Source organism: Theobroma cacao, chromosome 3, assembly GCF_053813885.1.
Source record: "Theobroma cacao isolate CCN51 chromosome 3, ASM5381388v1, whole genome shotgun sequence".
In the NCBI taxonomy this organism is placed as follows: Eukaryota; Viridiplantae; Streptophyta; class Magnoliopsida; order Malvales; family Malvaceae; genus Theobroma; species Theobroma cacao.
Genome location: NC_142641.1, coordinates 44,176,238 through 44,194,530, shown reverse-complemented (window position 1 = coordinate 44,194,530; position 18,293 = coordinate 44,176,238). Strand labels below are relative to the sequence as shown.

Sequence of the window (18,293 nt, the reverse complement as noted above, 5' to 3'; positions counted from 1 at the left end):
TCAAACCCACTCATGTCACGTGGTTACTTTTTAATTTGTTTAATGAGGAATGGTCACAAAGAGAAAAAAAAAGAGTCGATATTACCAAAGAAAAGAGCATAAGAGAAAAAATTATAGGTATTAAGGGTGAGCAATTAATTGGTTCAATGTATCATAATTGAGGATTAAATGGATTAAATTTTTTGAAAAATCGACTAAATCAGTCAAATTTAAAGAAATGATTAAACCAATAAAAAATTGAATTGATTCAATTACTGATCAAAAGAATAAAAATTTTATCATTTTCATATTTTACAAATTATAATATTAAAATTTATAAATTTAATCTATAATTATGAAATATACAAAAAATTTGGACATAAACAAATTAATACAAACCACATAAATGAAAAAACTAATTAAACATTTATAAATTATAACATTTAACATTAACAATATCAACATCCTTAAAATTAACATATAAATATTATATATATAATATTAAGTTCGATTTTTTAATCAATTCGATTTAAAAATTTTAAAATCAAGAACCAACCAACTTAATCAATAGAATCGAAATTTTTGAACTAATAGACCGAATAGACCAATTGATTCGAACCATTTTATCAAAATTTCATTCAATTTGATCAGGTCATCATTTCGAACCATCTTTACTCACCCCTAATACGTATTACAAAAAAAAAAACATAGATGAGACCTCATAAGCAACCCTAGATTACTTGTTGAAAAGAAAAAATGATTATGCAATTGGTACTATTTATTAATCAAATTACATTTATTTTCTTGAAGGGTAGAGTTTGATATTTACACCTAACTAAGACAAATAGACAATGCATATGTAACTTATTCGAAATTCCATCTATAGAATACGGAAAAAGTCTTTAAGATGTATTTATCTTTCTTCTTAAAAGCAAAAGTCAGGTTCAACAAAAAGGAATTTTTTCTTGTCTTTCTCTAAAAATACATTAGAGAAATACCCATCTCTCAATCAATCTCTCTCTCCTCTCCTTGACAAATTACTTTTTCTCAAACGTAAATCACGATCTCCTTTTCTTCCACCTCTCTCTACAAAAAATTCTAAAAAAAAATAAACAGAAAAACCCAATAACAGAATAGTAAAATCTAAATTTTTTGGTTTATACAAAAATTAAGAGAAAACAAGACGTAAAATTCAAAATTGCGTTCAAACGCTATTTAAAAATTTTCTCTTTTTTTTCACTAAAAAATATTTTAATGTCAAATACATCGTTTTTTCCTTTCTCTTCTTTCTTTAGGAGTCGAAATATGTCCAATTGCTTGCTAGATTAATAAAAATTTAATACCATTACTATTATATAAATTTGAAAATTGTTACGTTTTTTATGAATTTTTTTGATTTTAATATTTGAAATCATATATAAACTCGAAATAGATTTGTTCTGCTTTAATTTATTAAGTGATTGAAGATGGTATGAATATCTTTAATGGTAGTTTTAACCAAAATTACAACTTATATAATTTATTCTACCAAATAAATTTAGCTTAATTTTAAAAGTTATTATTTTTTATAATAGTTTTAAAGCTAAAAAAAACTAGCTCAAACAAGTACTAAAAATATCTATAATAATATAATAAATATAATTCTAAAAGTTGTTGGCCAAAATTAATGTGTTAGGACTTGATTTTTTCTCATTAAATCTAAACAGAAATTTGGGTTTTATTAATTAGATATGTAATTTCTCTATCCACTAAAAACGATTTTTCAGAAGAAACTTGAAAAGGAAAGGTAGGCCAAAATTAAGATATTTTTCAAAGGGTAAGAATGGGTATAGTGAATACCAGATGTCTACTATGTGGTCCTATTTGGCTCTCCAATTACTCCTAGGGCCATCTCTTCCCTTCTGATCCTTTCCTTCCATTTTTTACCCATTTTCACCATATTCTTATCATTTATCCGAAATGCTTTTAATTTAGACAGTTGAAACATTAAGCAAAGTTTCACTAACTATGGCCTAAGCATGAATATGGCACTTTTCTAGGTTGAAGAAACAAAACTCTCCCAATCCTAAAAAAAAAAAAAAATAATGGCATTTCTTTAACATTGCATACCTATTGTATTGTTACTATTAAAAATATAATATTGTAAATACAATTTTTGGAGTTATTAAATTTTACTTTCAGTCCAAAAATTATATAACAAATATAATATATGAAAAAGATATTAACTAAAAATTTCTAAATTAATATATACTTTTTGTTGAATGAAAAAAAAGTAAGTAATAAACGAAACCATGAGGTCAAACACTGCCCATAATAAAACCTTGGGGTCTGGCCGAACCAACTCTTTAAACCAAAATTTAAGCTACACCCCATTATATTTAGTGCACGAAGAATTGATTTGAGAAGGAAATGCTTATTCACAATCTGCACGGATTACAGCACCACCAAGTATTTCCAGAGTTGGTAACGAAGAAAACCATGGTTAGACGACCAAACTGACATACTGAAACTTTTTTATTTTATTACAAATCTATTATCGTCAAATCAAAATCCAACTATACCATACAAATCGAAGGCCTCCCTGTCACCGTCCTCTTTCTTTCTTTTTTCTTCTTCTTTTTCTCAGCAAACAAACAGACAAAACAAAAACAGAAACAACCCTCAAAAACGAGTACGCGTCCGTGTTTGATAGTACCACACCATTTCCCTTTGCCACCTCTCTCTCTCCCCCCCTCTTTTATGAATTCTCTGCCATAGAACTTTCCAGTTCTCTGTTTTTTTCCTTTGTATCTTGATGGGTGCCAATTTCTCTGCTTTGTTCATAAACCAAGATGGTTTAGCATCTGCTTCTTCGTCATCAGTCAGTTTGGGGGACTTACCAGAGAGCTGTGTAGCATCAATTATTGGGTATTTGGATCCTCCAGAGATATGTAAATTGGCAAAGTTGAACAGAGCATTTAGAGGTGCTTCTTGGGCTGATGTTGTTTGGGAATCGAAATTGCCACCCAATTACCAAATCCTTGTTGATAAAATTCTCGGCTTTGTGCCTGAAAAGTTGGGTAAAAGAGACATCTATACAAGACTTTGTAGAGCTAATACTTTCGACGATGGCACCAAGGTATGGTTTTTGGTTCTGTTTTTGGCTGTGTTTTGTTTGGATGCTGGGAAAGACTGCGATTTTAAATTCTGGGTTTTTGAAGGTTTTTTTATTTGGCGAGATGGCTCTTTTCATAAAGACTCGAAATTTCCCTGCTTTACTTTTTCCTCTGTTTTATGGCATTCACTCAGCTATGAATCAGATAATTCTCTTCACGGATTTGAGGTTGCAATTTTAAGTCTGTTTTCTTTTGTTCTTTCTGAATTTAGTTTCTACCAGATGACCAAGTAGTGTTTAAAATTTTTCATGATTTGGTGCTCCTCGTTAATTGTTTTTTTGATTTATAATGTGAACTATGATCATATAAATATAACAAAATTTGTGGGGGTAAAGCGAAAAAAAAAATCAATCATTTGGATAGAGCAAAGCTTATTGTGTTATTAATTTAACCCAAGATATTCTTCCTTTTAGAAATGAAACAATCATAAAATCATAAATGACAAGATTTAAATATCAGGCTTGGTTAATTGTTTCTGTTATTAAACAGGGAATACTAATTAATGCTTTATTGTTTTGGTTGCTTAAAATCCACGGTTTGCCTGTCTTATTGATGGCTTTAGTATTTGGATTCTCTTTGCAGAAAGTATGGCTGGATAAGAGCACAGGTGGTGTTTGTTTGTTAATCTCTTCCAGGGGGCTACGTATAACCGGGATTGATGATCGAAGATATTGGAATCATATTCCTACTGAGGAATCTAGGTGAGATACAAAGAAAGCTTTCCTATTTTTTGTCTGTACCTATTCAATTTTGAGGAGAATGGCAGCATTTTTTTTAGTTTCTTATCATTAATTTTTTAGATTGGCTGATCAAAATCAAGAGTGTTCGGGCCTTATCTTGCCGAATATATCCAAAGTATGTTTTTTTTTAATATTTTTATTTTTAAATTTTGATGTATTCTGGAGAGCTCCATTTTTAATGTATGATGATGATGATGATGATGATGATGCTATGCTATGGCAGAGGTATTGGAAATTGTCTAAATGGGATTTGGTCTCCTAGGGTCCCTGCAAGTTTTTTTCTTTCTAATAACTTGCCTCTTTATGGAAAACAATTCCGGGATGCTCACCTTTTTTGACTTTGTCGATGGTTTCCCATTCCCATGGTTTGAGTCGTTCATGGTCAAAGCAGCTGTGTTTGATATTCAAATCTTTACATTAAGTTGTGGGGACAAACACTTAAGCATTAGTGTTATTATATACATAAACTTAAGGATATCTTATTCAACCAATTAGAGATGGGTTACGTCTTTCGTGAGTTTCAACCTCTTGTTTTTCAAAACCTATGTGTCTTACATAATTGGATGGAAACTACTAAAAATGGGCTTCATTTAATAGAAAACAGTGGTCTGATATGGTTCATATAATTGGGTGGAAATCTATGTGTATCACAGTGGCCCGATATGGTTCATATAATTGGGTGGAAACCTATGTGTATCACGGTGGCCCGATATGGTTCATGTAGCTGACTCCACTTAATGGAAAACAGCTTAGTTTGTCAGTGTTGTTTCTGCTTCTCATAGTCCAGGCAATTCTTAGCAGTTTGCAAATACATTTACATATCTACATGTTTCTGTTGGTGCACATGAGCATGATTTCTTTTTTATCTATGCTGTTGAAGAGGCGTTTTGAAACAATGTTGAGTTTCAAGGTGTACAAGCTAAAGTAAAAAAATTCATGTTCTGAAAACTTCTGTTTCATTGTTCAATGGCAGGCTATTAGTCCAAGTATAAAGCTGTTCCTCATCCCCAGTAATTTTATAAGTGATGTCTCATACTTCTTCTTCATTGTTAACTTAGTGGAAAGTGTGGATGACTGATGCAATTGATGTTGTCTGAAATGCTGTTTGGTTGATCAAAAAGATGGTCACACCATGTGTTGAAATGGAATGCTGGAAATTAATTTCCATTCACTTTTCTTTGTGATTTAGGTTCGGTTCCATTGCATATCTTCAGCAAATCTGGTGGTTTGAAGTTGATGGGGAGGTGGAATTTCCCTTTCCAGCAGGGACCTACAGCGTTTTCTTCAGACTGCAGTTGGGGCGTGCCTCTAGAAGGTTTGGTCGCCAAATCCGCAACTCTGAGAATGTCCATGGTTGGGATATAAAACCAGTAAGGTTTCAGCTATGGACTTCGGATGGTCAGCATGCCACATCTCAATGTACTTTGAGTGATCCAGGGGAATGGTTTCACTACCATGTGGGAGACTTCAATGTCGACAACTCTAATTCATCAATGAAGATTAAGTTATCTATGATGCAAATTGATTGCACGCATACAAAGGGTGGTCTCTGTTTAGACTCTGTGGTCATATACCCCAGTAAATTTAGGGAAAGGTTAAAGCACAAAGGATTTTTAAAGTGCGCTTAACCTATGTAATTACAAGTTTCTATTTTGTAGAGAGGTACACCTATTCAAAGGAGAGTGTAATTAAGTTGTAGCTGGTTTTTTGAGGGTTAGAGACTTGGGAGTCAATTTTGTCTATAAATTATGTTTCTGTTTGTTTATCTACTATGCCCTTTTCTGTCTCATCCTTTTGATAATGAGTACGTCTCTTCAAGTTTTAAGAGTTTTATTATCATTTGCTAACACTTGTAAGCATAGTTTATAGGCATCGAAAACAGCAATCTATTGTAAACCTACATTCACTAAAAAGTAGACTCACGTGTCATTAGAGAAGGACTTGAAATCTTGTGAGATAGTGTAGGGTAGGGACTATGGGTTTGCTCGTATTCTATCCCAAGAGAAATAATAGAGAAAACATTCTTCAGTCATTTGGCAAGAAGATTGCCGTTGAAGAACTCTGCTACAAAAGCAATAGCCAATGAAACTGGAAAAGGGGAGACTCTAACTATCAATGATAATTAACATACCAGTCATTCTCAGTTTCTCATGATTTGGTTTGGAGCTTCCTTTCTGATTTAGTCTCTTCAATCATTCTGTCTATTTCTCTGGGCTTGGCATTTTCTTGGGTGTTTTCCATCTTGTCCATGTGCGCCATTGATGAGTAGTAGTCCATCCTCGACAACTTCATTGCTTCCATCTTTTAGCAATCTACGTGCAAAATTGTCATAGCTCTAATTATTTCTGGTACTGGTAGGCTTTCTTCTTAATATCACCGAAAGTTGAATACACGAAGGATTTTAATGAATGTAGGATTTGTCCTGTAATGGTACACTAACCTGAATTGCTGTTAAAACTCAGAGTCGTTTTTTTCCTCCATTTTTTTAATCTGCAGTTTGATCACCTGCTGGTATTTACCTAACTTGAAAATATCCTCCATATCCCTGGAGTATTATGTAACATTCCTTGAATTCGCCTTATTGTCACAAATCCAGCAATGGTACAAAGTACAGGGAAGTAAGACATGAATTATCAGGCGTCATTTTCTATAACAATGTCAGAATTTCACTGGGTTGTAAAAACAGATCTAAACCATAAATTTTCAATTTTTCAGAAAAGAAAGGTAACACACTGACCATCCGAAGCCATTGCAACCCCTAAAACTTTCTCAAGTTTGCTTATTACATTCATATCAAGCACTTTGCAAGAAAAAAAGGGGGGCACGAAAACTCCTGTCCAAAAATTTTCAGATTAACAGGCATATAACCAGTTAGTTAAACTTTCCAGCCCTGACCCAGGTGATGATCACCTGCGGGATTTCCATTTTTGTAATAATCATGACCCATAATCCGCACCATTTCAAGCAAATCTGGTTCTCTTTTAACGAAGCTATCATTTCCAGAAGCACTGGAAGAGTCCCCATTGCAAGCAGCTGAGACTGCGAACTTGTGCATGTTCCCACCAGTGCTAGATGACTTTCTTGAGGCAGCTGCTTTGGCCATGTTGTCAAAATCTAACCCGTTGACAAGCTTATCTGTTCTTTTGGCTTCGGCCTGCAAGCCAATGGGAGTGGTCCAACCTATCTCTTGGTTTACTTTTTCCTTATCACCCTCATTCTCTGCTCTGCTGTTACTGATCATCTTCTGTAGCCATTTTTGGATCATACACTCTTGATTATTCTTGCTGCATTCAGAAAAATTATAACTTGACAAGTCATTAACTGGTATGTCCTGACTCAGTCCCAAACTTGATATTTTACGACCCTGGAATGGCTTGGTAGATGCACCCTCCTTAGACCTGTTGCATTTACGAGAATGTGCCTCTTTCCATTTGCTTGCATTGGAGGTCAGTGTGGTCAGTCTTGACAATCGACTGGGTGATTCCTCCTCCGAATTAATCAAATTTGGGTTGCGGGTTATTTTTGGGCTTCCATTGTTGTTGTTGTTGTTGTTAAAATGAGGAGATATGCCCAACAACTTATTGCAGTCAGTAGGCAGACTTTGAACACTCTTTAGTGGTAACTTTTCTTTTCCCTCACCTCTCAGAGGCTTGATAAAAGTGGTTGGTTGAGGATATTTCTTCAAGCCCTCTGCAACGAAGATAGATATCAGCATTAGCTTCATCAATAACCAATAAATCACTGCTTCAAGAAGAGTATCAAAGTTCAATGGGTAATTTTAAACAGGAATCGGACAACATACAACATCTAATAACCGTCACATTCAATAAAAAAGGGGGCAAAGGTTTACCATCCTCTCTCAAATTGCTTATGATAGAAGTTTTACATTAAAAGTTACATATATAAATTCAACTAATCCCAAATAACATCATAGCTGCTTATATTCATGAAGGTATTCTTTCATTTTTTGAAAAAAAAAAACACTTAAAAGACAGATCAAATACCAGTAATGACAAGTTGGCTTTAAAATATCCGTACCATCAACTGAAACATGCATGATATTTCTTACCAACTGGTCCAATGTTATTGTCCTTGCTGAAAGTCATCAAGTCTTTCATACTTTCAACGACCACAGCTATCTGTAAGATTATTATGATTTTCAATATCTGTCAATTATTGGAACTATCGGCCTTTCAGTTTTGAGAGAGTAAAGAATTATCTATATTTACCTGTAAGCATCGAATATATCTTTTGGAAAACCCTAAGTCATCAATGAGCTCTAAATCCAAATTACTCACAAGCTGACCTCCAGTTGTCAGAAACCTGTTATATGGGTAATGATCAGAAACCAGACTCATCGGTAAACATGTTTGTCATATATACAAAGCACCAAATGTAATACCTAGGAACAGTATAACCAAAGTAGAAAATAAATTTTACAGAGTAGAACAGGATTTTGCTACCATGGTCTGCTTTTCTATTATGTTCACACTAAGCTGGACACATGCAGGAACTTCAGAACCACCACTAAGCTGATCCTCTCATCAGATGACACTACCAATTCCTTTTCACAGTCTAGACAAGTTAAGTGAGGCACAGAATGTGGCAGCAGACAGAGTATTCTATCCATCAATCTCTGCATGCAGTTTGGTCTGGACACCCCCCTGACTAAAATTGTAGATCATAGTATTCTTACACTTGCGGCTTACATGAGTCAAGCGGGTAATTGTTATTTAAATGTTGCTATAAAAACCGTTCCATATAGATACTCTGAAGACAAATCGAAGACTTGGAAAATGCTCCAACTAGCTTTGCATGATCTCTATAGGCGCTGCAGGGACCTTTTAACATGGCATATGTGACATCAACAATTAAAAGCCATCATTTATGCATATCAATTAGCCGGCCAACTTAATACCTAGATCATCCGTAATTCCCAGGAAAGGTAGCAAGAAAACAAAAACCAAAATAAACAGAGAAATTACTTGCCACCTAAATAATCTTCTTTCAATGAATAATAACCTCTTGATCCAGAATTACTAAACCTTTCTGTTAACAGAACTTCGAAAATTGTGTTACTTGTGTATGTTAAAGAATTTATCTGGCACCTGACCATGGAAATCATCCGTACAAATACTATTTTCATATTTTAAAGAATAAAATTTCAATGAGAAATGCTGTTTTACCTATTGCAATCTTCTTGGAGATAACGTGGTGAAAACTTATTAGATCCATTAATTGTGCTTTGATATTTTTGTGCAGCATGAACCAATCCATGTACCTGTTAACAGAACATGCATGGCAGGTATTTAGGCCCTAATAATGTTCAGCTGAATACTAAGCTGCTAAGGCATAGGATTTCCTTGTCAAAGAAGAATCCTAAAATGGAAATGAATGACTGCTTGTAAATTACATTTTGCATGGATAAAGAAAGTAAATTACCTGAGCAACAATAAAACTGCGGTGCAGAAGTTCTTCATGATGCCTTGCACAAAACTCCCATGACAATATCTGAGAAACAATAGGAATGCAACAACTTGAGTTCAACATGAACTGTCAATCTATGAACTTCACATGCATGAGCTTCAATACCTTCAAATCATAAGTAAAAATTATTCGAAGTTTGCCCTCACGAACAACACGAACTTGGTCATAGACACTCTCTTGAACTGCCTTTTCATATTCCAACATCATCAATCCCGAAGGCAATTTACGTTCACATGGCAGATCAAGAAACAAGATTTCATCGATCACCCCACTTTCAAATGATACTTTGTAAAGCCTAGGGAGCACTTCAGAAGTCGCCTCTGCCAAGCAGAAAAGGGTAGGAACCAATTACTTGCCACCAACAACTTCAGATAATCAGAAACTGAAGCCAGCAAGTCAACACATGCAAGAACATGCTTGCGCCAAAATATCGAGCTAATACCATATATGAGCAGATGTTTTGCTTACCAAAACCCCTTCCTGATATTGAACCACATAGGTTGCAGTGCCATTGAGCCTAGGGAAAACAGCACCAACTTGTGAATAGATGAAAGCGATACAAAAAGAAAGAGAGACGTTAAGGGTTGAATACATTCAAATGCAACCATCTAATGTCATGGCTTACTAAAAAAATCAAAGCATGCATGAACATGAAGACACATATTCATGATTGAAGCCATCTAAAGCCAACACTTACATTAGAATTGATTCATGAACTGAATAGAATAAAAATTAAGAAATGAACAACGATTTATCTTTTACTGGTATTAAATTAAATGTGATGGCAGTAAGAAAACTAACCATTGCTGCCTGAGGAAAAACACCAGAGGAATGGTGTCTAACATTATCATACAAAGACAAACACCACCTCTTTTTAGCATTAGGAGCATAATATTCCTCCACAAACTTCCTCCAATACTCAATACCATTTTCCTACAAAGGATTAAAAAACAAAAGAAAAAGAAAAAGGAAAATTTAAGACACCTTAAAACTGAATTAAAATATGTTAAAAAACCAAGTAGAGTCTAAATATTAAGCCAAAAATAGGGCACGCATCCGTATAGCCAACATTAATAGCGACAATGCAAAACATATAAAACAGGGGTATAAATAAATAAATTGAAGAAAAACAAAATATTATAGCTAACTCACTGGTGGTCGATGCCTCAAATGATATACATACTGCATCAACCGACGAGAACAAACAACATCAAAAGGATTCACAAATGGTCCTTGACATATGCCTGGCTGTTGTAAATGGTGCCTCATCTGTTGCTGTCCCTGCTGTTTCAAGTCAACTCCCTTAAACTGGGAAATTGATTGCAAGTTTTTCTCTTTGTGTTCATTCAGCGACTTATTCTGCTGAAGAAATGCCTTCAGCACTCCCATTTGGCCTTGCAATTGCACAGAATCCCGACTCTCCAGTGGCTGTTTCATAATATGCTCTTGCAGTATTACATCTTGATTGAGATCTAGTCTAGGCTTCTTAAGGCATGAATTATGAAGTTCCTGTTTTATGTCATGAGGAAATGAGTCTTCAGGCTTTTGTGATGCATTACTGGAATTAGCATTAAGAATTCCCGGCTGCTGTTTCCTTTTACCTACTTGTGAGCCATTCATATAAGACATATGTTGCCCTCTAGACAACGCATCCACAACTGAGGTTCGTGAACTGCTCAAGTCATGTGATGACAGCACAGGCAATTTGGGGATATCGACATGAGAATCAATATTAGTAGGGGAAGTTCTCTGCAATTGAGGATGTTCTGAAACAGACGAGATGCCCTCACTTTCCCGAAAGGCACAAGTCAAATTAGTTGCACTATTTACCACAGTGCAGCACTTATCCAGATTGAAATCTGAGATTCCAGCATTAGTACTAGGCAAGTTTCTGGAGGCTCTACCTAAGAGAGATGCCACCACATTCTGGCACTGTTCATCCTTCTGCAACAAGTTACTAGAACCTGAGGACTGCACCAAGCCTCTAGACACCCAGGGCATTGCCCTAGAGTTGTTGGAATCCAAGAAGGCATCTAGAGCCATGCCTATCAACTATTGGCCTTTGAGACAAAGACAAGGAATAAAGGCTCAGTAGAATTCACCCTTGATTCTTGATGCCATCAGAACCTTCAAACAAAAGCCAAACCAGCAACCATATAAGTACACGGTTATTCCTAGGCTCCTAGCATCCTATGAAAGAAAGAGTAATGCATGCAACATACACGTATGCAAAATGTATAAACAAGAGATTGAAACAGAAAAGAAAAACCAACCAAAATGAGATTCCCTGTAGTTTTGGATTTATTTGCAAGATTTTGCGTCTATTTTGCTTTCTTTCTTTCTTCTTCTTCTTTTTTTTCCTTTGAAAGACAAGCATCAAATTGCTTTTATTTCAAAATTTGCCCATGATGACGTTGGAATGGAACAGCTGCAGAGATAGAATTTGAACATTGAAAATATAACTGAAACACTAAGAAAATATTCACATGCTTTGGCTATATATAAGAAAAAATACTCATGCCCGACATTTAACTCAACAATTTCTGTAAGCATCTTATAACATCATAACAAGCATTCACTGACAACGCCAACACAAAAAAATGGTCAAAGGAAAAAAGCAAGGTGCATGTAAAACAGGCTTAAAACATAAACTTATGTTAAGTAGTCTCAGCTAGCAAAGGATCAACAGAGCATTAAATTAGTCTAAAATTTTTTTTCCTTTATTTACCCCAAAAGAAGAACGAAGAGAAAATGTGACTCACAATAAAGCTGAAACAGTTCTCTTCATCGAAATTCAGGCAAAAAACAAATGTTACTACTGTTATAGCCCCAACTAAATAAATCATCTTTCATCCTTATAAGTAAATACCCCTCTATTCTTATAAACAAGAAAATATGAACATCTTTTCTTTCTCTGCTTCGAAAGTTGCTATATTCGAGGCAAAATAAAAAATTAGAAAACCTTACTTTGCTGCAACTGTTTCATCATTTTTGTCTACACAAAGCAAAGGAAATGTGGGTTCTTTTTCAACAAACGATTCAAACCAATGCCAGACATAAGAAACCCAAAAAAGTAAAGTCCTAACCTATTTTTTCAGGGATGATTTTTTTTTTATTTGTTGGGGGAGGGAGGGGAGAGGTGGAGGGTGGGGGTAAGCTAAAACTTTTGAAACGTTTTCAGAATATGCAGAGGTGAGAGTTGGTTTTATGCAGTGAGCGGGAAGAAAGCTGAAGATGCACCGACTGAGAGGGAGAACAACCGGTTGACGTCGGTTTGCTTAAAGGAGATGACTGGATGGGCAGTGAGAATCTTGGGACATATGTCAAACGAGGAACAGCCACGTACTACTGTTGTGCTTGCATGGTGTAACTTCGACTTTTCCTTGTCTCAGTCTGCCTTTACATATCCCATTCTAACTTTTTTAGTTAATTGCTATCTCAGGACTGCCCTCGAACTTTGCTTCGACAGTTTGACCAGTCTTCTTTCATGTTTTCTTTTGTGTAAACTATTTTTAGTTACTCCAAAAGCCTCCAACGGATATAAAAGGAAAGACCAATAAAGGAAAAGTGTGGTCTATACTGATATTATAGTATTTTTACTATCTCATAATCAGAAAGAAACTACAAAATTGATAAAATGTTGGAAAATTGCTAAAGAAAAAAAAAACCTTGCCCCAAACTGCTGTTTTTGTCTAAGAATACATGACCAGATACAAATAGCTAATAATTCAATCATATCCGTTGCCTAAAACAAATCTCTAATAGTGAGAACGAAAACGTTGCCTATCTTAACTCAGTGCCGCTTAAAACTTAGATCTCATTTGAAGCAACACACACAGAGGGCATGCATGCCTTAACATGCGAGATGGAAGAACATGTATATACAGCTCTCAAGCCACCAAAACCTTGTGGGATCGTTAACCTTGTTGCTCACTATTATTGGGCCGACGATAGGGCATGAATCTGTGATCCTTAGCAGCATTCTTCCTTCGCCTTTTCTCAATGAACGATTCAAGTTTGCCGGATGCCTGATAATATCATCAATTTAGTCATTAATTGAGAGTTATTCAATGTCATAAGGAAATTTTTTGAATTACATGAGAAGTCAAATACACACCTTGAGTTTTTTATACTTCTCAATAAGCCTTTGCTTCCGAATTTCAGCTGCAAAAGAAATGAACCAAGTTAGCATCCATTAAAATGAGCCAACATGAACATTGGCAGCTACACTTAAATACAAAATCGACATAATAACAGTTTTAGTGTCCACTCAAAAGTCAAAGGATCTCAACATGAGCAAGTTTCTGTCTTTGTAGGCAAAAATACTTCTCCAGTTGCTTGTTAAGGTCCTTGTCAGATTCCAGAGGCATTAAACATGATGACACAAAAAAGAAGAAAGCTAGAGCAAGTGAGACAGAGAGATTAATGACATTACATTTCTTAAGATAGAAGGGGCGCTTCCCGAGCTTTGCTGCTTCTCTTTCTTTCTTCTTGTGCTCAGCCAGAATCTTTGCATCAGTATGCTTTGCTGACTCAAACTTTATTTGCTTGTCCTGATATGTGATCAGATGTCAAAAAGTTGATAGGAAGGTGCTTCAATATATCCAGAGAGCCCAATAGCAGACCATGGATTAAAACAAGATGGAGAGTATACTATTTTCTTTTTAATAGAAAACACACTTACGATCCAAGAAATACTGTTCTTCAGTTCACCAATGACTTTTGGGTCTTTGGCCTTTTTAAGTCGTTTCTGCGCCTCCTGCCATGACCACGAAATACATTGTTGAAAAATGACAAAGTACAAACCCAAAAAAGAGAAAACATCAATATTCAATGATTAGAGAATAGTACCTCTCTTTCAGCCGGTAGGTTGTTCTCAAACAGAAAATTATATCTCTTTCTGAACCTGCAAAACAAAGAGTAATTGCCACCAACAAGTTATAGAAATCTCGTACAGCGATTACTAAAGCAATAACCTGAAACAGACATAATCCCCAAAAGAAAGAAGTCAAGACCCTCAACTTTGACAAGACCTGACCCATGGAATGCTATCTCCATCAAGAGGTTGACAAATAACATGCAGGCCCATCATTTTAGAAGTACGAAGAAAATACGTGGCCTCAGATGAGACAGAGTGTGTCATGGTAAACTAGGCTACTCACGATGAAATTATGGTATGTCGATAACTAACATAAAGAAATTTATCAAAGCAGAGGTCCATTGACTTGTAAAAGATAACCAGATTCCTCTTGCTGGCTTTCTCAAGATTTTCTTGCATTCTTCAATAAATCAAATTTCAATAGCATCTACCTTTCTTTTTTCCCTTTCTGATCAATGAGGTTGAAAACATTTGCACCAATAAATGAAGCTCAACTAACCAATCAGAACGTTGTCTTTAAACAAAACAGTCAGAACTACCAATACATGAAAACTTGCCATCCAACTTGTTTGTTCATGGATACATTAGACTTCAACTAAATTATGTAGGAAAATAAAAGTTGCAAAAATACCAATTGTAGAGAACTACACACTAAAGGAACACATGACAAAAAAGCAACTAATTAAATGATTTAGAGAGAAGAGGAGACACACCCCTCAGCATCAAGTTTACCACATAAAGATTCAAAACGAGGGTCACGTACCACCTGAACATAAACAAGCACACAGATTTAATTTATTTTTCATTACATTAGTAATTGAAACAAAACTAGCAAGTGGTGCTCTTTCAAAAAGAAAGATTTCAATTATTGTGATTTTCCATCAGATTCAATGCCACAATAACTGTGATCTTGCACACATAAATTGGCCAAAGAACATTTAGTGAGGACATAGTAACTAAAATGATATAAGCTATACACATGTGATATTTACTAAATGGCACCAAATTTGCATAAAATTTTCTCCAAAAAGGAAAAATAAAATAAAAACAATTATTATTTATGGGTATGAAATAGAACTTCAGGGTGGGATCATGTTTACTACTTACAAGCCACCATAAACAACGTCAAGAAAAAAGATAAAAACTCGAAATTCAAAAAAATCCATGCCCATAAATCAGAGGAGCAACTTCAATAGTTTACTATTAACATACTTAAAATTTGAAAGATAATTACAAGATTAGACAGCCAAGAAACAATTAAAGTCTTCTACAGCTCACCAACAGGCACATAATTCCATTAAAGCAAAAGTAGGATACCAAATGAACATTAATTTTGAGCAAGCAAAACAACAATTACACTACTTCACTTTTCCAAAAAAAAAAACACTTTTTTTTGATAAACCATAAGCATTTCATTAAAATGGGTTACAAAGTAACCCTTTAAGAAAACAAAAGTGTAGATGTCGACCTATAACCCTGTACAAATCATCTGATCAACCTAGACACTGCAAAAACCATCCAAATATTCTTCCTTTACAAAAAACCACCCTACAGTCCCATATGGCTACCCCGTTCAACTCAGAAGCAGTCCATAAAACCTGTTCCACGCATCCCCCAACCCCATCCAAAAACAAGCACTACTGTATGTTCAGCAACCAATACGTTAAACCATTAAAAACAAAACCAAATTTCAAAGAAACACGAGTTACCTTTTTGGGTGCTTGAATAGCCTGTCTAAATGACCTCATTGGTTTCTTGCTACTAAGCTCCACTGGCCTATAAACTCAAATCAAAACAAAAATATATATAAAAAACTAAAACAAAAAAAATTCAAAACTTCTGTCACAATAGAAAAAGATATACCTATTCTTGTTAGCGCGGCGATGCTTGTTCTCTGAATGGTGTTTTCGAGAAACTGACTCAGTACCATCGGCACGTGCTTTTTGCAGCTCTTCAAATGTAACTTCTGCTAATTCCTGCTCTATCTCTACCTCCTACAACCCTCCCAGAAAACGAAAAACACGATCAATATTCAATTGAGAATCGGCAAAAGAAAAAAGAATAGCTCCATAAGAAATACCCACTTCATCAGAATCAATGTAATCATCAGATTCCTCTTCTTCCGAAGATTCAATCTCTTCTTCTTCTCCGCGTTCCTCAAAGTAGGTTTTGCTTGAAGTGGCAATTGAGTTAATGGGTTTCTTCATTTTTCTAAAACTGAGTGAAAGAAGGCTAATCCAATAGATGCATGAGTGACGTAGGGAGCTAAGTAGGGGCGAAACAAAGGAAACAAGATTTTATGAGACGGAACTGAAAGAAATTGATCTAACAAAGGGTTTAGCCACAGGGCAGAGCAAACTCGCTCTAGGCTGAGGGGAAAACCACTTACCGGTACCACACCGGCCTAAACAAGGCCCACCGGTTAAGCTTTTCATGGGCATGCCTAGATCCGGCCCATACCATACCATGTTGGTCCACTAAGGCCCACAATTAGGATTTCATTGCCCACGTGGTAAGACAATGGGGCAATAATAACCACGTGGCAAGCGTGCAAAAAACACAAGCAAAGCAAATCAAACGAAAAAAAATTCTCTTTGTTCGTCTGAAACGCAGGCAAAAATCCCAAATTTGCGAAATCCCGGAATCAAGTGAGGACACGAAAGCAACAAAATTCTTCTCTTTTTTTGTTTCTGCTTCACGAGTTGAGTTGAGTGTCATGGAAATTGGAACTCAAAAGTCGTGCCTCACCTGAACGATCTAAAACAGAGAGAGAGACATTCCTAGATCGATAATGGGTTTTGCATTAAGGTTTCAATTGATTTGGGTTTCTTAATCGAGGAAAGGGCTTCAGAGTTTTTCCTTTCCTTTTTGTGTAGATGATCGATGGTTTAGACTACTAAGGGAGATAAATATTCATTTGATTTCTTTTAGCCCTTTTTTTTCAAATTTTGGATTTCCAATTCATAATTTTATTTTTTATAATTTAATAAATCAATGTTAAATACCTAATGCGTACATAAATTTCATGCATAATATTGTAACACAAACATTTAATAAAGATGATTTTGATCTTTTTAATACAGTCCATTTCAATCTACTTCTCTGAGACACTCATCCGAACATGAGGAGCTGAAATTCAAATGGCAAAGCATTGAAGACTTGTGATACGGCGACAGTGAAGATCATGTTGACGGAGACGTTGATTCTTTGAGCAGCCAAAGCCAGCAATGTAAATGTACATGGCGACCACCGCGAGGGTGCTTTGAGTTGGTTAGCCACTCGTAATTCATGCTTCTTTGTCTCCATATCCGCAGCCATGGCTGCAGGTTCCAAACTGAGGCCCATCTAACATTTTAACAAATGGGTTTTAGTCTTAAACCTGGACTCGGAACATTATGATATGAGCTTATAGGCCCGACATCGATCTCCTTGGCATAATATAATATGATCATTGATCCCCTGCAAATTACAACTATATTTCCAATTACGACGTAATATTGAAAGGAGTTTTCATTCAAGTCTTGAAGAAATATCACCGGAATAAAATCCCTTTTTCTAATCCAAACCTCATAATTTGTGACAGCTAATACTCCAAATTAATGCCATTAAAACTGCTTTTATCATTATTTTTACCCCTCAATTTTATATATTTAATATCACATAAGCTATAGTGACATCGTTATTAAAAACATAAAAAGGCACATCAGAATCCCCGCAAGTCAAGCATGTTTTGGAACTTATTAGACATACTTTCATTGTCAAGGCCAGGAAATAGGAAGATATGAAGAAATTTTTATTGTTCTAATTCAATTTCAACATGTTTTTTATTTTTTTTATTTTTTGGGTACTTCACATGGGAATCTTATAAGTCTAATCGGATAGAGTGCATGAATACACATTTTAATGTCTGCCATATTTCACGTTTGGGCATGATCCTTGAAAGGTTGATTAGATATAAATTAGGAGGAAAGAATATATCACTTTCTATGTAATTATCAACATTATAATCTTTTTGTTTTTTTGAAAGACAAAATATATATTATAAAATTTTCA

General features: G+C 35.1%; 3 protein-coding genes across 4 annotated transcripts; 1 reads left to right on the top strand and 2 right to left on the bottom strand.

Annotated features, from left to right (window-relative positions):
* Positions 1-2,405: 2,405 nt before the first annotated feature.
* On the top strand, positions 2,406-5,660 carry LOC18606458 (F-box protein PP2-A12-like). Of its 2 annotated transcripts, XM_088804377.1 has the most exons (4): positions 2,406-3,097; positions 3,717-3,835; positions 3,935-3,989; positions 5,064-5,660. In XM_088804377.1, the coding sequence occupies exons 1-4, from the start codon at positions 2,774-2,776 to the stop codon at positions 5,103-5,105; spliced, it is 540 nt and encodes a 179-aa protein (XP_088660503.1). In that variant the 5' UTR covers positions 2,406-2,773; the 3' UTR covers positions 5,106-5,660. The 2 variants fall into 2 exon arrangements, with proteins under 2 accessions (XP_088660503.1, XP_017973812.2); XM_018118323.2 differs by lacking the exon at positions 3,935-3,989 and having other exon boundaries at positions 2,417-3,097.
* Positions 5,661-6,563: 903 nt separating this feature from the next.
* On the bottom strand, positions 6,564-11,473 carry LOC18606457 (putative transcriptional regulator SLK2). The gene is made up of 9 exons (XM_007040067.3): positions 10,514-11,473; positions 10,163-10,294; positions 9,830-9,878; positions 9,467-9,681; positions 9,317-9,385; positions 9,061-9,155; positions 8,104-8,197; positions 7,944-8,013; positions 6,564-7,564 (listed from the first exon to the last, which is right to left on the bottom strand). Exons 1-9 carry the CDS (start codon positions 11,402-11,404, stop codon positions 6,750-6,752), a joined length of 2,430 nt encoding a protein of 809 aa, XP_007040129.3. The 5' UTR covers positions 11,405-11,473; the 3' UTR covers positions 6,564-6,749.
* A 1,517-nt stretch (positions 11,474-12,990) lies between these two features.
* On the bottom strand, positions 12,991-16,601 carry LOC18606456 (rRNA biogenesis RRP36-like protein). Its single transcript, XM_018118493.2, has 9 exons — positions 16,325-16,601; positions 16,104-16,234; positions 15,950-16,016; positions 14,954-15,006; positions 14,213-14,267; positions 14,046-14,120; positions 13,797-13,914; positions 13,479-13,525; positions 12,991-13,389 (listed from the first exon to the last, which is right to left on the bottom strand). The coding sequence occupies exons 1-9, from the start codon at positions 16,445-16,447 to the stop codon at positions 13,279-13,281; spliced, it is 780 nt and encodes a 259-aa protein (XP_017973982.1). The 5' UTR covers positions 16,448-16,601; the 3' UTR covers positions 12,991-13,278.
* Between the last annotated feature and the right edge of the window lie 1,692 nt (positions 16,602-18,293).

What these genes read in the sequence shown, in the direction of transcription:
- LOC18606457 (XM_007040067.3), bottom strand. Translation starts at nt 11,404, where the DNA reads ATGGCTCTAGATGCCTTCTTGGATTCCAACAACTCTAGGGCAATGCCC. An exon ending in ATTTGAGGCATCGACCACCA is followed by an intron (nt 10,295 to 10,513) that starts GTGAGTTAGCTA and finishes AATCCTTTGTAG; the next exon opens with GAAAATGGTATTGAGTATTG. An exon ending in TTTTTACTTATGATTTGAAG is followed by an intron (nt 9,386 to 9,466) that starts GTATTGAAGCTC and finishes ATTGTTTCTCAG; the next exon opens with ATATTGTCATGGGAGTTTTG.
- LOC18606456 (XM_018118493.2), bottom strand. Translation starts at nt 16,447, where the DNA reads ATGAAGAAACCCATTAACTCAATTGCCACTTCAAGCAAAACCTACTTT. An exon ending in CTATTCAAGCACCCAAAAAG is followed by an intron (nt 15,007 to 15,949) that starts GTAACTCGTGTT and finishes GTTTATGTTCAG; the next exon opens with GTGGTACGTGACCCTCGTTT. An exon ending in CCCCTTCTATCTTAAGAAAT is followed by an intron (nt 13,526 to 13,796) that starts GTAATGTCATTA and finishes TTTCTTTTGCAG; the next exon opens with CTGAAATTCGGAAGCAAAGG.
- LOC18606458 (XM_018118323.2), top strand. Translation starts at nt 2,774, where the DNA reads ATGGGTGCCAATTTCTCTGCTTTGTTCATAAACCAAGATGGTTTAGCA. An exon ending in CTTTCGACGATGGCACCAAG is followed by an intron (nt 3,098 to 3,716) that starts GTATGGTTTTTG and finishes TTCTCTTTGCAG; the next exon opens with AAAGTATGGCTGGATAAGAG. An exon ending in ATTCCTACTGAGGAATCTAG is followed by an intron (nt 3,836 to 5,063) that starts GTGAGATACAAA and finishes TTTGTGATTTAG; the next exon opens with GTTCGGTTCCATTGCATATC.